At 40.8% G+C, this 15,675-nt stretch overlaps 2 protein-coding genes across 2 annotated transcripts; both read left to right on the plus strand.

Annotated features, from left to right (window-relative positions):
* Window positions 1-2,923: 2,923 nt before the first annotated feature.
* LOC134290303 (uncharacterized) lies at window positions 2,924-4,462 on the plus strand. The gene is made up of 2 exons (XM_062857410.1): window positions 2,924-3,168; window positions 3,343-4,462. Exons 1-2 carry the CDS (start codon window positions 2,924-2,926, stop codon window positions 4,460-4,462), a joined length of 1,365 nt encoding a protein of 454 aa, XP_062713394.1.
* Window positions 4,463-7,718: 3,256 nt separating this feature from the next.
* On the plus strand, window positions 7,719-10,405 carry LOC109415509 (glutamate receptor-like). Its single transcript, XM_029875116.2, has 7 exons — window positions 7,719-8,254; window positions 8,317-8,537; window positions 8,591-8,726; window positions 8,885-8,993; window positions 9,053-9,554; window positions 9,617-9,910; window positions 9,969-10,405. The coding sequence occupies exons 1-7, from the start codon at window positions 7,822-7,824 to the stop codon at window positions 10,233-10,235; spliced, it is 1,962 nt and encodes a 653-aa protein (XP_029730976.2). The 5' UTR covers window positions 7,719-7,821; the 3' UTR covers window positions 10,236-10,405.
* The last annotated feature ends 5,270 nt before the right edge of the window (window positions 10,406-15,675 follow it).

The following is a 15,675-nucleotide window of genomic DNA, read 5'->3' on the forward strand; positions in this document are numbered from 1 at the left end:
CTCAGCGACATTTGTAAGTGTGACACAGTGTGCATTTATTTTAGGGTGTTTTTCTTACTGAGCGGGAAAATGAGAGAATGCGCCGCAAGTTAAATACACTCAGGTAAAATAACTTACGAATGTCATAAGTTTAAACTAAGGAAACACCATTTTAAATAATATATAACAATTAGAGTGAATTTCATAAACTCGCTCAATGGCGCGGTATCGATTCAAAGTTTGAATTGTATGTATATTTATCAATAACATATTCTTGTACGTTGATGGCCGTGTGGATTATGTACAAATTTAGTGATCTCATCATTCTCAAATTCATAAAGTACTTTGTATACTTTTGCTAATTCACTTCGCTGTGTGTATAGATGGCGGCTTGAACGGTAATCCATGCTTGGATAGGGCAAAACAAAAACGAAGTATGCGTGTCGCATTCACAAAAATAACTTGGTACGTTTGAGTTGAGTCGTTGAGTACTGATGTTCATTCATGAAGCCCTCGGCAGCGTGCGCTTGATTAGAGCAATCCTAACAGCAACCACTATTTTATCAACTAACTCAACATTTTTGTTTTGATTAATTTAAAAGCCCAAATATAGTATTACTTTTTGAGGGATCTTAATCAGGGATGATTTAGGGAACCATACAAGCGCTCAGTGATCTAATCAGCATCTATAAAATATGGTAATACTGTGATACATTTCTCGGCATTTAAGTCATCGGAAAAGAAAATCAAGTTGCTGCTAAATTATATGTCAAGAAATTGCTCTTTTCAATATTAAATTGCTTTCAATCTAAAAATGGATATTCAAACCTGATAATCAAATGGAACACCATAGGGTTAGTTTTTGAAGAGCCAGCGAGAATAATTACAAAAGAAGTTACGGGAACTTGTTGTCGAAATTTCAGGATCCCACCAGGGGATATTCTACACTTGGTTACGGATGTTAAAAGTCTCTGAAGCCGTAAATGTTCATTTTTTTTTGGTTCCAGGGAGAGGAAGTAGCAAAAAGGGATTTTGAAAGTCTACTCGAAAATGATGATAGTTTAGTTTAGAAGTATATAATGTAGTTTCTCATGTTTTGGAATGATATTACACGGGTTTTGAATCATTTTCTGCAAAGGGAGGATGTGGTATCCTGACATGGGTGTTGAGTGGATGAATCGAGTAGAGAGGTAGTTCTCGGTGTGGTGAGAGTGGTGTGCCTCAGACGTGGCATTGGAGTAAGTTTGGTAAGTGTATAAAAGGCTACAAACGGGAGTATTTGGAACGTGCCACTATAGGATATCACAGAAATTATTTGCTGGATCGGAAAACGACCGGTTGTACAAATCACCGCTAGCTTGGCCTTATCCGCTACCCAGTTCCCTTTATCGGCTGGGATGCGGTATGGGTCCGATAGTAGGGCGATGTCTGTACTTGACTCCGAGACTGACTGCCACATAGCAACTGTTGTACGGCTTCACAGTGGTTCAGGTTTACCTGTGTAATGCACGTTGGTTGGTTCGACCTCCTTGCGTGCCTGGACATTTAACCCGTAGGCTACGGGGCTTACAACAAAATTTCAAACCGCTGCCAAAGACGCAAACATCAATATTTTTCAATGAAATTTTGAGGTTCACTTCACTATTAGTTGTAGTTTCAGTTATGTTGGGAGCCACAAAAATTGAAGCCACGAGGACAGTTTTATTCCGGTGGACGTCTGGGTCAGGAGGGGTAAAAATTGCATAACCTTCCTTTTAACAAGGTTGGAATTCAAATGAATTCATCTGAAAAGTTGTTAGTTCTATGTATTATTGTATATTACGTCAGGCCTGGGGGTTAAGAAGTTTATAGGTGGTGTAGAACTTTTTCCAGGCCTCCAAAATATTTTCAATTTTGAGTCTAATTTCTATGCGGTTGTAAAAGATTTTGAGGCACGCAAGAAGTAGATTTTTCTGTCCTTAGCTAGGTCTTAAGCATATTGAATTAAACTATAAGTAAAACTTGATGGTAACATACTGTTTTCGTTAGAAAAATCATGTTTTCCACGAAAGTAAGACGATTTTACAAGAAATTGCATACTTTTACGCGATAAATGCTGTACCTTTTGTGAAACAACTCAAAACTCCTACCGCTAAACCTTTTATTACCTAAACCTATCGACTCAGCAAAACGGTCCCGGCCAAAGTCTGCGTCGATGTCTTCCGATCCGTCGTCGTCCACGTTGGTTGGGCACGCGTTGCCACCTCGATTGGATAATTGGCTAGATCATCACTTCCACGTTGCATCGATCGATGGTGTCTTCTGATTGGCTGGCATGTGGGCAAGTCTGTTCCTAACGTACATATGGTGGCACCACCTATACGGCACCACCTATAGAGGGAAAGGACAAGACGCTGACGGAGGGTTATAGACCAATAACCTTACTTAGTTGCATGAGGAAAACACTCGAGCGGATGGTTAACCGTCGCCTGTCAACTGAGCTGGAAAGGCATGAGCGAATCCACCCACAGCAACACGCATTCCGATGCGGCTATGGTGCGGAGACGTTCTTTTCCCAGCTTGACTGTCTATTGGAGAAAGCGTCGAGCGAGGGCCTACACGTAGATGTAATATCACTCGACCTCTCCAAGGCCTATGACATGACATCGAGACTCTCTATCCTGACTACCCTCAAGAGATGGGATATCCAAGGGCGCATGTTTAACTACGTAGCTAACTTTCTACGTAACCGCAGTTTTCGAGTCTTGAACGCAGGCGCAACCTCATCCTCGAGGTTGCTTGAGAATGGCATCCCGCAAGGGTCCGTCATCTCAGTCACGCTGTTTCTCATCGCGATGAACTCAGTAGTATTTGAACGCATACCCCCGGAGTACACCTAATTGTGTACGCTGATGATATGACCTTAGTATTCTTTGGAAAGTATGCTAGGCGAGTTAGGTAAAAAATGCAGCAAGCGGTTGATTGTGTGGTGGAATGGGCTGATAGCGTCGGCTTTAAGATTTCCCCCAAGAAGTCTAACCTGATGCATGTCTGCTTTGACCACACACACAGGCCGGCTTTGCCCCCTGTCAGCATCGGTGAGCACGCAGTCAAGGCCGTGCGCGAGATGAAGCTACTTGGCCTCCTGATTGATAATAAGCTAACTTTTATCAAGCATGCCAAGCAAGTGAAGGAGAAGCTCAATACGAAGTTGAATATACTCCGGGCCTTGGGTGGACGCTTCTCTGAAGCCTCTCGTAGCACTTTGATTAAAGTAGCAAGGGCAATGTGTGTCCCAAGCGTACTTTACGGTTCCGAATTGTGGAGCAGAGGTAGCACCGCGGTGCTAAACATTCTAGAACCTTAGTACAATGAGATTTTTAGGACCTGCTCAGGCGCCTTCAAGACTTCACCGGTAGCTTCTCTACTGGTGGAGTGCGGAAGACTACCACTTGTACATCTGGTAGCAGAGGACCTGGCTACTAAGGCTGCGCGGGCCCTGGAAAGGGACCACCTGGCAGGTGGGATGCCGGTAGTCCAGCTTGCCTCGAGTCAGTGGCACGATCTTACGTCGACGAACCTCCCTTCGTTAGTCACTAGGCCTCGCCTATGGCAACGGGCATGGGACGCGGACGTCCCTAAGATCGACTGGCGAATGAGGGAGAAGTGCGGTGCTGGTGCCAACCCCGCGGTAGCTCAGGCTACCGTTACAGAGGTTGCAGCTTCGTACGCAGATAGGCCACAGTATTTCACCGATGGCTCATTAGTACAAGAGGAAGTAGGTTATGGAGTGTCTGGGGAGGCCATAAGCCGCTGCGGCCGGCTACCCGGTCTCTGTGGTATCTTCTCAGCTGAGGCCTATGCACTACTGCAAGCTTGCAGGCATGCAAATGGGTCTCAGGCTGTTGTCTTCTCGGACTCCGCGAGTTGTCTCTCCGCCCTAGATCATGGGAAAGTTGGACACCCGTGGCTGATTGAGGTGCAACAGTACACGAACATAACCTTTGTCTGGGTACCTGGACACGCAGGTATCCCGGGCAACGAGGCCGCCGATGTTCTAGCAAACCAGGGTCGTCATGCTCCGCAGGAGGAATCTTCGGTGCCTCTCTGTGACGTAACCCGCTGGATCAAGCGGACCTCCAGAGAAACGTGGGACTCGGCCTGGTATCACAACCGGGACGCTTTCATACGTAGGATAAAGAACGACACACAAGAGTGGAGAGATGTTCCTAATTCTCGAGATCAGAAGATTCTGACTCGGCTGAGAATTGGACACACTCGGCTCACTCATGGGTCAAGATTCGGTGGTAATACGGCCTACTGTCAGGGTTGCGGGCAAATACTAGATGTAACGCACATACTAGTAGACTGTCCCGCGCGTGAGTTGTTAAGGGCGGAACACGGCGTTCGCGGCTCAATACTGGAAGTATTGGTGAATGACCGTAACGCGGAAAAAGGAGTTATTAAGCTGATTAGGGCACTAGGGCTCTATGATGCTATCTAGTGGATTAGGGCTCTGGTGCTCTATGACGCTAGGGCGCCACACTGGGGCAGGATTGAAAATACACGGAAAAAACCTCTAGCTCGTCGAGATGTCGAGATACGCACTTGGTGTCTTCAGAGAAAATATTTCTATGAACATATCGACCTTGTTCATAGAAACGGTAGCATATTTTTCTTACGTTATTCGCATAAAAGTCCTATAAGTCATTTTGGCCATCTTTCATTTTAGCGATATGGTGTCTTCGGCAAAGTTGTTCGGCTATTTATGCTAAAAAAGTTTGCCGAAGACGTCAAATTTCCAAAGCCTACTGTTCTTGAGATATTAGTCGTTTTATAAAATACCTACCTAAAATCGAGTTTTTTCATTAAATTACGTTTGTAAACAAATTAAATGTCCGTTTTCGAGTTATAATAATGAAAAATACTAAAATAAAACATATGTAAAATAAATTAGTTGGAAAAAACAAAATATGCATTGATTTTTCATAGAAAGTTCCTGAAAATCACGCAAAATGTATATAGGACGTTCTTGCAGTCGGGCAAGTTCGGGCAAGTTTTTTCATCGGCGATCACCTAAAAAATACATAAGCTTTCATGTAAATTTTTTTCACCGACATGATATTTGATGATTTTTTTAAATAGCGTTCAAAGTTTACTGTTTTGTGTGAATTAGTACAACATTTTTGCACATATTTTACCATGTTGTATGTTGCCAAGTGAACCATGAGAAGTATAAATGCAATCTAGTTACAGGTTTAGTCATATTTAAGCTCCAAACAAATTGTAAACACACAAAAATGTCCGAAACGCCAATAAAAGTGAGTTTTTAGATCATTGAACACACAAAAAATATTTCTATTAAATAAAATTATGTAAAATAATGATAAAACCAAAGCTAAATGGCGTGTTTAGGACATTTTTGAGTTTAACAATTTGTTTGGAGCTTAAAAATGACTAAACCTGTAACTAGATTGCATTTATACTTCTCATGGTTCACTTGGCAACATACAACATGGTAAAATATGTGCAAAAATGTTGTACTAATTCACACAAAACAGTAAACTTTGAACGCTATTTAAAAAAAATCATCAAATATCATGTCGGTGAAAAAAATTTACATGAAAGCTTATGTATTTTTTAGGTGATCGCCGATGAAAAAACTTGCCCGAACTTGCCCGACTGCAAGAACGTCCTATATACATTTTGCGTGATTTTCAGGAACTTTCTATGAAAAATCAATGCATATTTTGTTTTTTTCAACTAATTTATTTTACATATGTTTTATTTTAGTATTTTTCATTATTATAACTCGAAAACGGACATTTAATTTGTTTACAAACGTAATTTAATAAAAAAACTCGATTTTAGGTAGGTATTTTATAAAACGACTAATATCTCAAGAACAGTAGGCTTTGGAAATTTGACGTCTTCGGCAAACTTTTTTAGCATAAATAGCCGAACAACTTTGCCGAAGACACCATACCGCTAAAATGAAAGATGGCCAAAATGACTTATAGGACTTTTATGCGAATAACGTAAGAAAAATATGCTACCATTCAGAATATCGACCTTGTTCATAGAAATATTTTCTCTGAAGACACCAAGTGCGTATCTCGACATCTCGACGAGCTAGAGGTTTTTTCCGTGTATTTTCAATCCTGCCCCAGTGTGGGGCGTAAGCGTAGGAATGAGGTTAAGAGTTTAAGGGCGAGTTTAAGAGGGGTCGCTAGCTACGATACGTGAGATATCGTACTACGACAAAGTACTGGACACGGCAGTACCAAGACTTAGAGGTTGGCTCTCTAAGCATTGAAGTTGAACTTGAAAGAAAATGACGAAGGTGTCCGTCATCAGGTGGTTCAACGAGAGGAAAGACTCACACATAACTCTAGTCCTCGGGAATGAAGGACACCAGCCTGAGGTATCCAAGAAATCGAGCGAAAGATTACAAGAGATTTTACAGGGAGGAGGGCGTCTCGTGCAATGTGATGTCAACACGATTCGCCGGCCAAGGAGGAAGCTGTCTGCATCTGGTGGTTCACACCTTATGCTGTCACGAATGAACTTCGTTGTTTAAAGTGACGTTAATAAAAAAGGCCACCTATACGAATGACTTGTGAACTACTAAATTCTTGGTAATTGATTCCCCTGATAAATACAATTACTTTGTTCATGTGCTGGAAGTGTTTTGTTTCTGAGTAATTGATTTTGTCCCGCTAGTTTGCAATCCTGGCCCTTAGAACAACGTGATGCATTGAAGGTTTTTTTTATCTGTATTAACCCTCTAATACCCAACCCCGCCTTTAGACGGGGTATAGTTTGAGCGTTTTTGTAATTTTTGTTTCGTGGAAAATCAAAATTTTTATATTTTTGGCTAATTTTTGTTTTGTATATCTCAAAATGGTTTTTGGTGTATTTTAAAGCGTATTTACATTTTTCAAAAATCAATGAAAAATTGATGTTTTAGTCACCTTTTAGAAGTCATTGTTTATTTTGTACTGAATCGCCACAATTAAAATATTTTAAATTTTTTCCCAAATCATTCTATTCTAGTTTAATAGTTTAAAGAAATCAAATACACTCTAAAATTATTTTCCTTAAAATAACACGGAAAATAAAATTTCCTATAAAAAAAAAATAAAAATAAAAATATTTCAACAATCATTATAAAATCTCAAAATGTTTTCATCTCGAAAAATCCGTACCTCAAATAGGCTTCCAGGAAAAATATAAAAGTTTGGGAATGCTCAAAAATAAAAATTAGAAAAATCAAAAACTGAAATTCACGAAATCGAGAATTAAAAAGAATCATCTTCCAAAACATGTTTAAATCGATTTTAGATGACGAAAAATGATATTTAGATCAAAATCAAAAATTTGGGTATTAGAGGGTTAACGAGATTTTTTAGCCCTGGGCTAGTTCATCTCGGGACCCACGCTTTACTTCCCTTCTGAAGGAAGAACTCACATTTTGCTAGTTTGTCGGGAGTGGGATTCGATCCTAGGTCCTCGGCGTGATAGTCACTTGCTTTAACCATCACACCAGGTCCGCTCCACATTGAAGGTTAATGCACTTCTCATTCTTTTTGGAACTGAATTCCTATATCAACTTATTTGTGCCATCATCTTTAACATTTGAGTACAAAAGTAATTACTTTTTAGTGCTCCCTATGACACTGATATGTAGATATTATGTTACCGCTGCAAATTTTTCTCTTAGTTAATAATTTGTGATCGACTCAGAATTAATGGATGATCAAAATTTCATCCTTATGCACCGGTTAATTTGTACACTGAAAAACAAAGACTACAACAAAACAGCATGGATGACCTCATCGCCTTATATCATGTTAACCTAACATGAGAGCTCATCAGTTGATACGACGTATCGTTCTCCGAAGCATGGATTTGCGTGACCAAATGCCTTTCGACCAATCATCCGGTTCATCGTTGATCCGTTTGATTAACTACCTTGCCTTGACCTACCTATCGAATTACCATTCCGTTTGCGTAGTAAAAACCAGCGCGGAGTTTATACTAATCGACGTTGACATTCCTATCATGGTCATGACCGTCGACGCACAATTCAACACAACCTTCCGAAGGGGGGTCGAAGGCGGATGCCAAGCATTTATCGTTCAACAGCATGCTGCTTTGTGGTCGTTTTTGGACGTGTTTCCGGATGCTCATGACTATTCGGATCAACGATCGGCTGCAAAGAAATTAATTGTTTTGTTGGACGATCTGAGTCCTGAAACATCTGAGCGGCTTTGTGCTCATTTGACTATTCGAGGTTTGTCGGTGGATTTAGGATAGCGATGGACGTGGACTGGAGTAAACGTTTTTGCATTACAGATCTTCCTGATATGTTGATAGTCCTGTCAAAGGAAGAAGATGACCTTTTTGAGTTCTTCACGACTGAAATTACGGGTGATGGCACAAGAGGAACGGTGACTGTTCGCATACAGCCTGTGTCACCGCCCAACTACTTTCCAGAAAAGCACCAAAACATGAACGGAATGCCGATACGGTTTCAAACCGTGATGTATCCACCGTTCGTTTACTATGCGGAAACAGTAAGTTTTTATTGGAAGATATATCTCTTGATATTGATCGTTCCCATTTACAGACTCCTGAGAAAGCGAACGCCAGGAAAGATCCTCGTTATTATACAGACAACAACCCTGTGTTCATCGATGGAACTGAACCACTTCTTCTGGTAGAGTTCTGCCAGCGGAAAAATTGCACAATTGACGCTTATTTTGGTAAGATTTGATTTCCTGCAATTCAACATTGTTGATTCCATAGGGCTTCAGACGGTGCACCTCAATGTACTTGGTAAACCACGACACCTCTAAATTTTGCCTAAGATTTTGCTCTTGTCGAACGGTAGTAATGAACATTTCATAAAAATTTATTCCAGATGAGACCTACCTGTGGGGTGATGTTACTGAGAATAGAACTGCCAACGGAGTTTTAGGGGCAGTTGCTACCCGGCAGGCCGACTTCGCTGTATCGGCAATATACTATTGGTAAGAGCTCCTCTTGTAGAAGAAACGGCAAATCCCATTATCAAGTTTTTCCCAAAAAGGCCACATCCGTATCGGTTCGCCACTTATACCGGAGACATCAGCCGATCCGGCCTCACTGTACTGGTACCGAAACCTTCAGCAGTTGCCCCTTGGCGAACGCCATTTCTGTCATTTTCCAAGCATCTCTGGATAGCCGTAGGAGTTGCGTTCTGCGCTGGAGTCACTGCCGTATGGCTGCTCGATAAAGGTCGCTCGCACATTAAGGACTCTGCAGCAGGTAAACGGATGAGCCTCAGCGATGCGTTGCTCTCCATGATTGGATTCTACATGGAACAGACTGTCTTCATGAGACGAGACCTGGTGGCATGTGTATTTTTGTCGACTTCACTGTTGTTCGCTGGATTCATGGTGGGTAATCTATACGGAGCAGGGCTGGCTGGGGTCATGACTATTCCGCAATTTGAAGCTGCAATCGAAACGGGCCGGGACCTGGCAAAGAAGGGTTTAACCTTCGTGGGCAACGACTGGGCTTGGATGTTTGCCCTGAGACCTTCACCGTTGGTACGAACTGAAAAATTGTTAGTACGGAAATGTTGACCAAAGCTTCCACGTTTCTCCAACAGGCATACGTTCAGAAAATTGTTCGACAATACAAAGTGGTCGATGATGCGTTCATGGTGCAGCACCGAAACATGCGAGACATCGGATACGTAGCGGAGAAAACGGAGTTCGGCCATGTTGGTCCGGTTGATTTTCTAGATGTTCAATCCTCGGATAACTACCAACTTTTGAAGGAAGATCTGGCCTGGCAGTACTGTACGGCAGTTGTGACCAAGACTTGCCCTTTTAAGCATAGCTTTAACGACCTACTGATCAACATTCGTCAATCCGGAATACAATACTACTGGGAAACAATGGTTCGTAAGCGCGCATCAATTTAAACAATCGAAATCTACGCACTATTCCTTCCCGTAGGTTGTGAATCGCTATCTCAGTATGGCAATTCAGCAGAAAATACTTGAGTCGGACCTGCAGGAAACAAGTCAGGATGCTGTCATACTAACCGTATCGCATTTCATTGGAGCGTTCCTGGTTCTAGGATTTGGATTCGCGTGTGCAGTCACCGTTTTTATTTTGGAAAACTTGTATGCTGCAATGCATAATAGAAACAGATCTTGGTTTGATATCTCGAGACCATTATTTGTCTGTAAGAAATTTGTAATTGATGGAGAACTGAAATAACAATTAATGCAGCAAACATGTTTACTCGCAAAAATAAATTCCATTTCCGTTTGAAAAGTTCCTATAATTACTAGTTATTGTTATCCTACAGAAATCATTGTTAGTTACCAAATGCAATCAAATAAAACTAAAGCTACGCTTCGAATAATAAGATCAGATAAAATCAGAAACAAAATGTGCAAGAATCGAGATGATTGAAATATTTATAGGGTACGAGACTATTTGGGCAACGGTCCTATTTAGGGCATAACTCGTTCAATTTTATCCAAATTGACTTATTTTCTATATACCGTGAGATACATAGCCGTGTACAAAAAATAATGTCAATCAGTGTGGATTTGACTGAGTTATATCGGAAAACTGCCCAAAACAGACCCCCAAATAGTCCAGTACCCTAGTTCGTGTGCATACTAAAATGCTTGAATGATTTTGTATTTTATCAATTGTCCATTATCAAGGTGGTTCTCCTTGATATTTGACTTAGCAAAACTGATTGGCCAGGCTCTTTGTTCGATTTTAATTGTATCGTGATTGAATCATTTTAGGTAATTGAGCACTTCATGCAAATAGGACATTATGTCAAGTGTTGTTATTCAATTTAGATAAGTGATTGCAAATGGGAAGAGATTCAATTTATCAGCAGTTTGTGTGTCTACATTGATTCTGAGATCACAGGCGTGTGCAGACTTTGTGGGGAATAAATTTTCAAAAATCAAAATGAATGTTTGTTGAAAAACCGCATGATTCAATATTACTAAAGCAAATATTTGGAAAATTAGTTGGTCCATTTATTGTAATCAAAACAACCTGTTTATTTTATGCTGTGTAAGATTTCAGTTGAGTTCTGTCTAAAAAAAGTATGTTTTATTTGTATGCCTTAAATCAAATTAAGATTTTCTATAGTAATGTCTGCAAACATGTGTAACATAAATCAAATGCAAACCATCCAACTGAAACACGCCACACTAAAATTTATATATGATTTGCAATAGGGTATTGGTTCCCTTATTAAGCATGTGGCTCCTATTTTCATCCTACGGAAAACAAAGGATTGAAGCGCTGTTTGTTTTGTTTCTTATTTTTGGATTTTTAGTTAGAAGTGTGGGTGCTGCAAACAAAAAGAACGGAATCAATCGGTGCCGTAGTCGCTTGTTTTCGTATAAGATGAATATGGGAGCGTAAGATTACTGATGGCACACATACCCTATGTAATTGAAGATACCTTACTAGAATCCAATTCCAGCTCGTCTGGGATCTTTTCAACATGACAATTTCTTTGCCTGCTTCACAAACAACTACACTCAGCGAAAAAAACTAGCGAACTTCATCGAAATACCTTATGAAAATTTGCTATAACTAATTCTTATGGATGGCATAAGAATACCTTATGAAAAATCATCGTGCTTGCTATGACAAATTTCATAAGATAGGCTTATGAAAAGAACAAAAAAATCTCAAAATGAAGCAGACTGGATTCGATCCATGAACGTCAGGATCACCCACCCCGTATTTATTCACACGGATACCGACGCTTGAGAATACCATGTTGTTAAACATGAATAAAAGCCAAACTGTGAGACGATTTTACGTCATAGAGTGACCTTATGAAATTCATCCGAATCATTATGAATTATTTAAAGGCCGTTTCATAAGTTGGGCCTTATGGAAATCTTAAGGTTATTTGGCTGAGTGTATGGATACAAATCGATAAATTGCTTATGAGGTGTAAGAAATTAATTCGGGAAACGGAGCGAATTCTAGGAGGAGTTCCTGACAGAATTCCAGCAGGAATCCCAAAGGAATATCGGCAGGAATCTGTAAAGGAATTTCAGCTGGAATTTACAAAAGAATTCCAGGAGAAATCTCCAGACAAGAGGATTTCTATGAGGGATCATCAAAGGATATCCATTAGGAACCACAGCACAGCAGGCAGTACAGCTCACTTCAGAAAAGCTGAACCTGAGAATATGGTGTGGGGTCATTCATAAACCACGTAGACTTTTTGGGGGGAAGGGGGTGTGGCCAAAGTCCACGCTCCATACAAATTTCAAAATTTTTGTATGGACAAAAGTCTACGAGGGGGGAGTGGGGGGGGGGGGGGGGTGTTTCTGAGATTGCCAAATTTTGGTCTACGTGGTTTATGAATAGCCCTTGTGTAAAAAACTTGTGCGGCTATAGACCAGTTCTACAAGAAAATCACGGAAAACCGCTCTTTTTCGTATATTTAAGGTAAATGTCACGGACTATATTTGAAAAAAGCCAATTGAAATTCATGGTGAATACCAATCGGTAATGTTTAATGGTAGTCTGTGACATTTACCTTGTATTTTTGAAAAAGAGACTTTTTTGTAGAACTGGTGTAGCCGCTCAAGTTTTTCATATACCATATTCTCAGGTTCAGCTTCTAAAAAGTGCTGTAGGTGGATGAATTTAGATACGCCGAAATGAAATTTTCAGCACTGGCCGAAAAAAAAATCCCAAAAAAAACATCCAGAAGAAATCGCTGAAGAAATTCCAGGTGAAATCCTCGAAGGAATTCTAGGAGGAATCCTCGAAAGAATTCCAAGAAGAAATGTCAGGAGAAATCTCCGAAACAGATCCAGGAATTACAGGAAAAATTTCCAACGGAAGTCCAGAAGAAATTCCATGACTAACCCCGAAAGAATTCCAGGAAGAATCTTCGAAGGAATTCCAGAAGGAATGCACGACACAGTTTCAGGAGGAATGCCCGAAGGATTTCTAGAAGGAATCCCTGAAGGATTTTCAGAAGCAATCCGCGAAAGAATTTCGAAGAAAATCCTACATGATACCCTAAAAGAAATCATGGAGGAATTCCTGTAGCAACTCCATGAGAGATCATTCAAGAAAATCCTGGAGATATGCCTGACTAAAGTCCTAAGCAAATTCTTGAAGGAAGTCTTAGAATAATGCCTGAGGAGTTCTTAAAGCAATTTCTGCAGAAATGTCTGATGTAACTTCAGGAGGGATCCACGTCCTGGAAAAACCTCCGAGTCCAGGATCGATACCTGTAAGAACTCCTGGAAGAGTTTCCAGAGGAACTTCTCGAGGAATCCCATAAGGAGTTCCTGGAGTAATCACTGAATGAGCTCCTGTAGAAAATCCTGATGAAACTGCTGCGAATACCTAAATTATCCTGGAGATAGATTTGGATCCTCCTGTAAGAAACTCTGATGGAAAACTAGGAGAGATCCTTGAAGGAGCTCCTGGACTGGAGGGATCTCTGAAGGAACTTCTGGAGGAATCCTTGAAGTAATTAAGGAGGAATCTGTGCAAAAATATCTGTACAAATCCTTGAAATTATTGTGGGGTTTTCTGCAGATATTCCTGAAGAAACTCTACGATGAATCCCTGGAGGACCTCCTAAAATAATTTGTAAAGGACCTCCTGTAGGAATTCCTGTAGGAACTTCTGGAGAAAGTTCTGAAGGATCTTCAGCAGACATCCCTGAATTTTTCTGAAGGAAATTCTGAAATAATACCTGAGGGAACTTCTGGTGGAATAGCTGAGGACACTTGTGAAGGAGTATCTGATAAAACATCAAGGGCCTTCTGGAACTACTGAGGAGATCCCTGAAGGAACTCATGGAATGATCACTGAAAGAAGTTCTGGAGCAATTCCCGAAGAAGCTACGATACTGCAGGAATTCTCGAAGAACGCCTGGATAAATTCATGAAATAACTTCTGAGGGAAAACCTGAGGGAACTCCTAGAGAAATTTCTGAAAAAAACTTCTGAAATAATGTCTGAAAATTCTTCATGAGGTATCTCGAAGGAATTCCAAGGAAAATACCCGAACAAATTACAGGAAGTATCCTTGAAGAAATTCTAGCAGGAATACCCGAAGGAACTCCAGAAGAAATTAGTGAAAGAATTCCTGAAGGAATCCTGGGAGGAACTCCTGCAAATGTTACTGAATCAATTCCTGTAGGAATTACAGGAAGGGTTCTCGAAGAAACTCCAGGAGAGATCCTAGAAGAAACCTGTCTAAGAATCCTTGATGGAACTCCTGGAGAGATCCTTGAAGAAACTGCTAAAGAGATCCCAAGAGAAACGTCAGAGAAAATCCCTGATTGGAATTCTAGAGGAATTCCTGAAAGAACTCCAGAAGGAATCTCTGAAGGAACTCTTGGGCTAATTCCTGAATGTATTCCTACATCATCTATCGGAATCCCTGAAGTACATTCTGGATAAACAACTGATGGACCGCTGCCTGCTGTTATTGAAGTCCATACTGTTGTAAACCATCAGGTGATCCAGTTCAATCTACTTGTTAGGCTTCCACTGTACAGGCATTGAAGTCACTTGCTGTTACCATCGGCCTTCGCTCGTCATACAGTCCAGCATCTGCGTGAACTGCTCAATCGACCACCGCGGATGCGTATAGCAGCCACAGAAGAAGACCCCTTTTTTTTGGCGTCCACGAAACCCTCATAGGTGGTAGGCACCAACTCCTGGACGGGGTATTTACCCGTCGTCCATATCGCCACCATTTTTCCGGACCTTCCGCAACCCAATTGCCGTTGCCAGCGAGTACTCGGTATGGGTTTGCTCTGTTGGCGATAACCGTCTCCCACTCAGAAACTGCCTGACAAAGCATTCAGGTTCACCTGCACCACAGACAAACAGACGTAACACTTGCAAAATTACCATCGACCATGGTTTTAACGATCATTTTAAATCATCATAGATGTGGCTTTCACATCCAGAGGCGCGCGTCTCGTTTTTCTTTGCATTTGACGTTCCTGCACTACTGTGATTTGTTCGCTTCGACTTTTTTGAAGGCCGGGCACCTTGGATCATCCGTTGGGTGCTTGTTGTTCACACCTTTAGCTTTCCTTCTTTAGACACCCTAATAAAAATCAAGCACAACCAATCAACGATCGAATTGTTACTTGTGAGATAGGGTCATGAAGGGTATTATCGGCAGGTTTGTTCTAATCATCATAGGGGGCTTTTGTAGGTCAAATTGCTTGAAATTTGGGCATAAAACTCAGCTTGGTTGTGAAGGATTTGAGTCCAATTCTGAGTTCAGCAGGTTTATAAAAAACCACGACAAAGAGAACAAAACTGTCGAAAATACGTAAGTTCCCTAAGTAATTTTAGCAGAAATAAATGCATGATTCAATTCTGGTATAACCGAGCTAAGTTGAAAGTTAACGTCTGAATGAACATATTTATTTTTATTGCTAACGGTCTCCAAGCTGATGTAGTATTCACTCAGTCTAATTGTCTGGATCATAATGACCACAATATTAAAGCTAATAACCAGCTAGTTTGATAGAAAATTAAGATACTAGTGATTCTTACCATGGATGGATATAAAATGTGTTGTTCTTACCTTTTAAAAATAAAATCCCTTCCGAGCTACATCCACATAATGAAACCGTTATCCACGTCATAAACGGTCAATTAGCACAATC

Source organism: Aedes albopictus, chromosome 3 (assembly GCF_035046485.1).
Source record: "Aedes albopictus strain Foshan chromosome 3, AalbF5, whole genome shotgun sequence".
NCBI lineage: Eukaryota > Metazoa > Arthropoda > Insecta > Diptera > Culicidae > Aedes > Aedes albopictus.

What these genes read in the sequence shown, in the direction of transcription:
- LOC134290303 (XM_062857410.1), top strand. Translation starts at nt 2,924, where the DNA reads ATGCAGCAAGCGGTTGATTGTGTGGTGGAATGGGCTGATAGCGTCGGC. An exon ending in AAGGAGAAGCTCAATACGAA is followed by an intron (nt 3,169 to 3,342) that starts GTTGAATATACT and finishes TGAGATTTTTAG; the next exon opens with GACCTGCTCAGGCGCCTTCA.
- LOC109415509 (XM_029875116.2), top strand. Translation starts at nt 7,822, where the DNA reads ATGAGAGCTCATCAGTTGATACGACGTATCGTTCTCCGAAGCATGGAT. An exon ending in CCCTGAGACCTTCACCGTTG is followed by an intron (nt 9,555 to 9,616) that starts GTACGAACTGAA and finishes TTTCTCCAACAG; the next exon opens with GCATACGTTCAGAAAATTGT. An exon ending in AATACTACTGGGAAACAATG is followed by an intron (nt 9,911 to 9,968) that starts GTTCGTAAGCGC and finishes TCCTTCCCGTAG; the next exon opens with GTTGTGAATCGCTATCTCAG.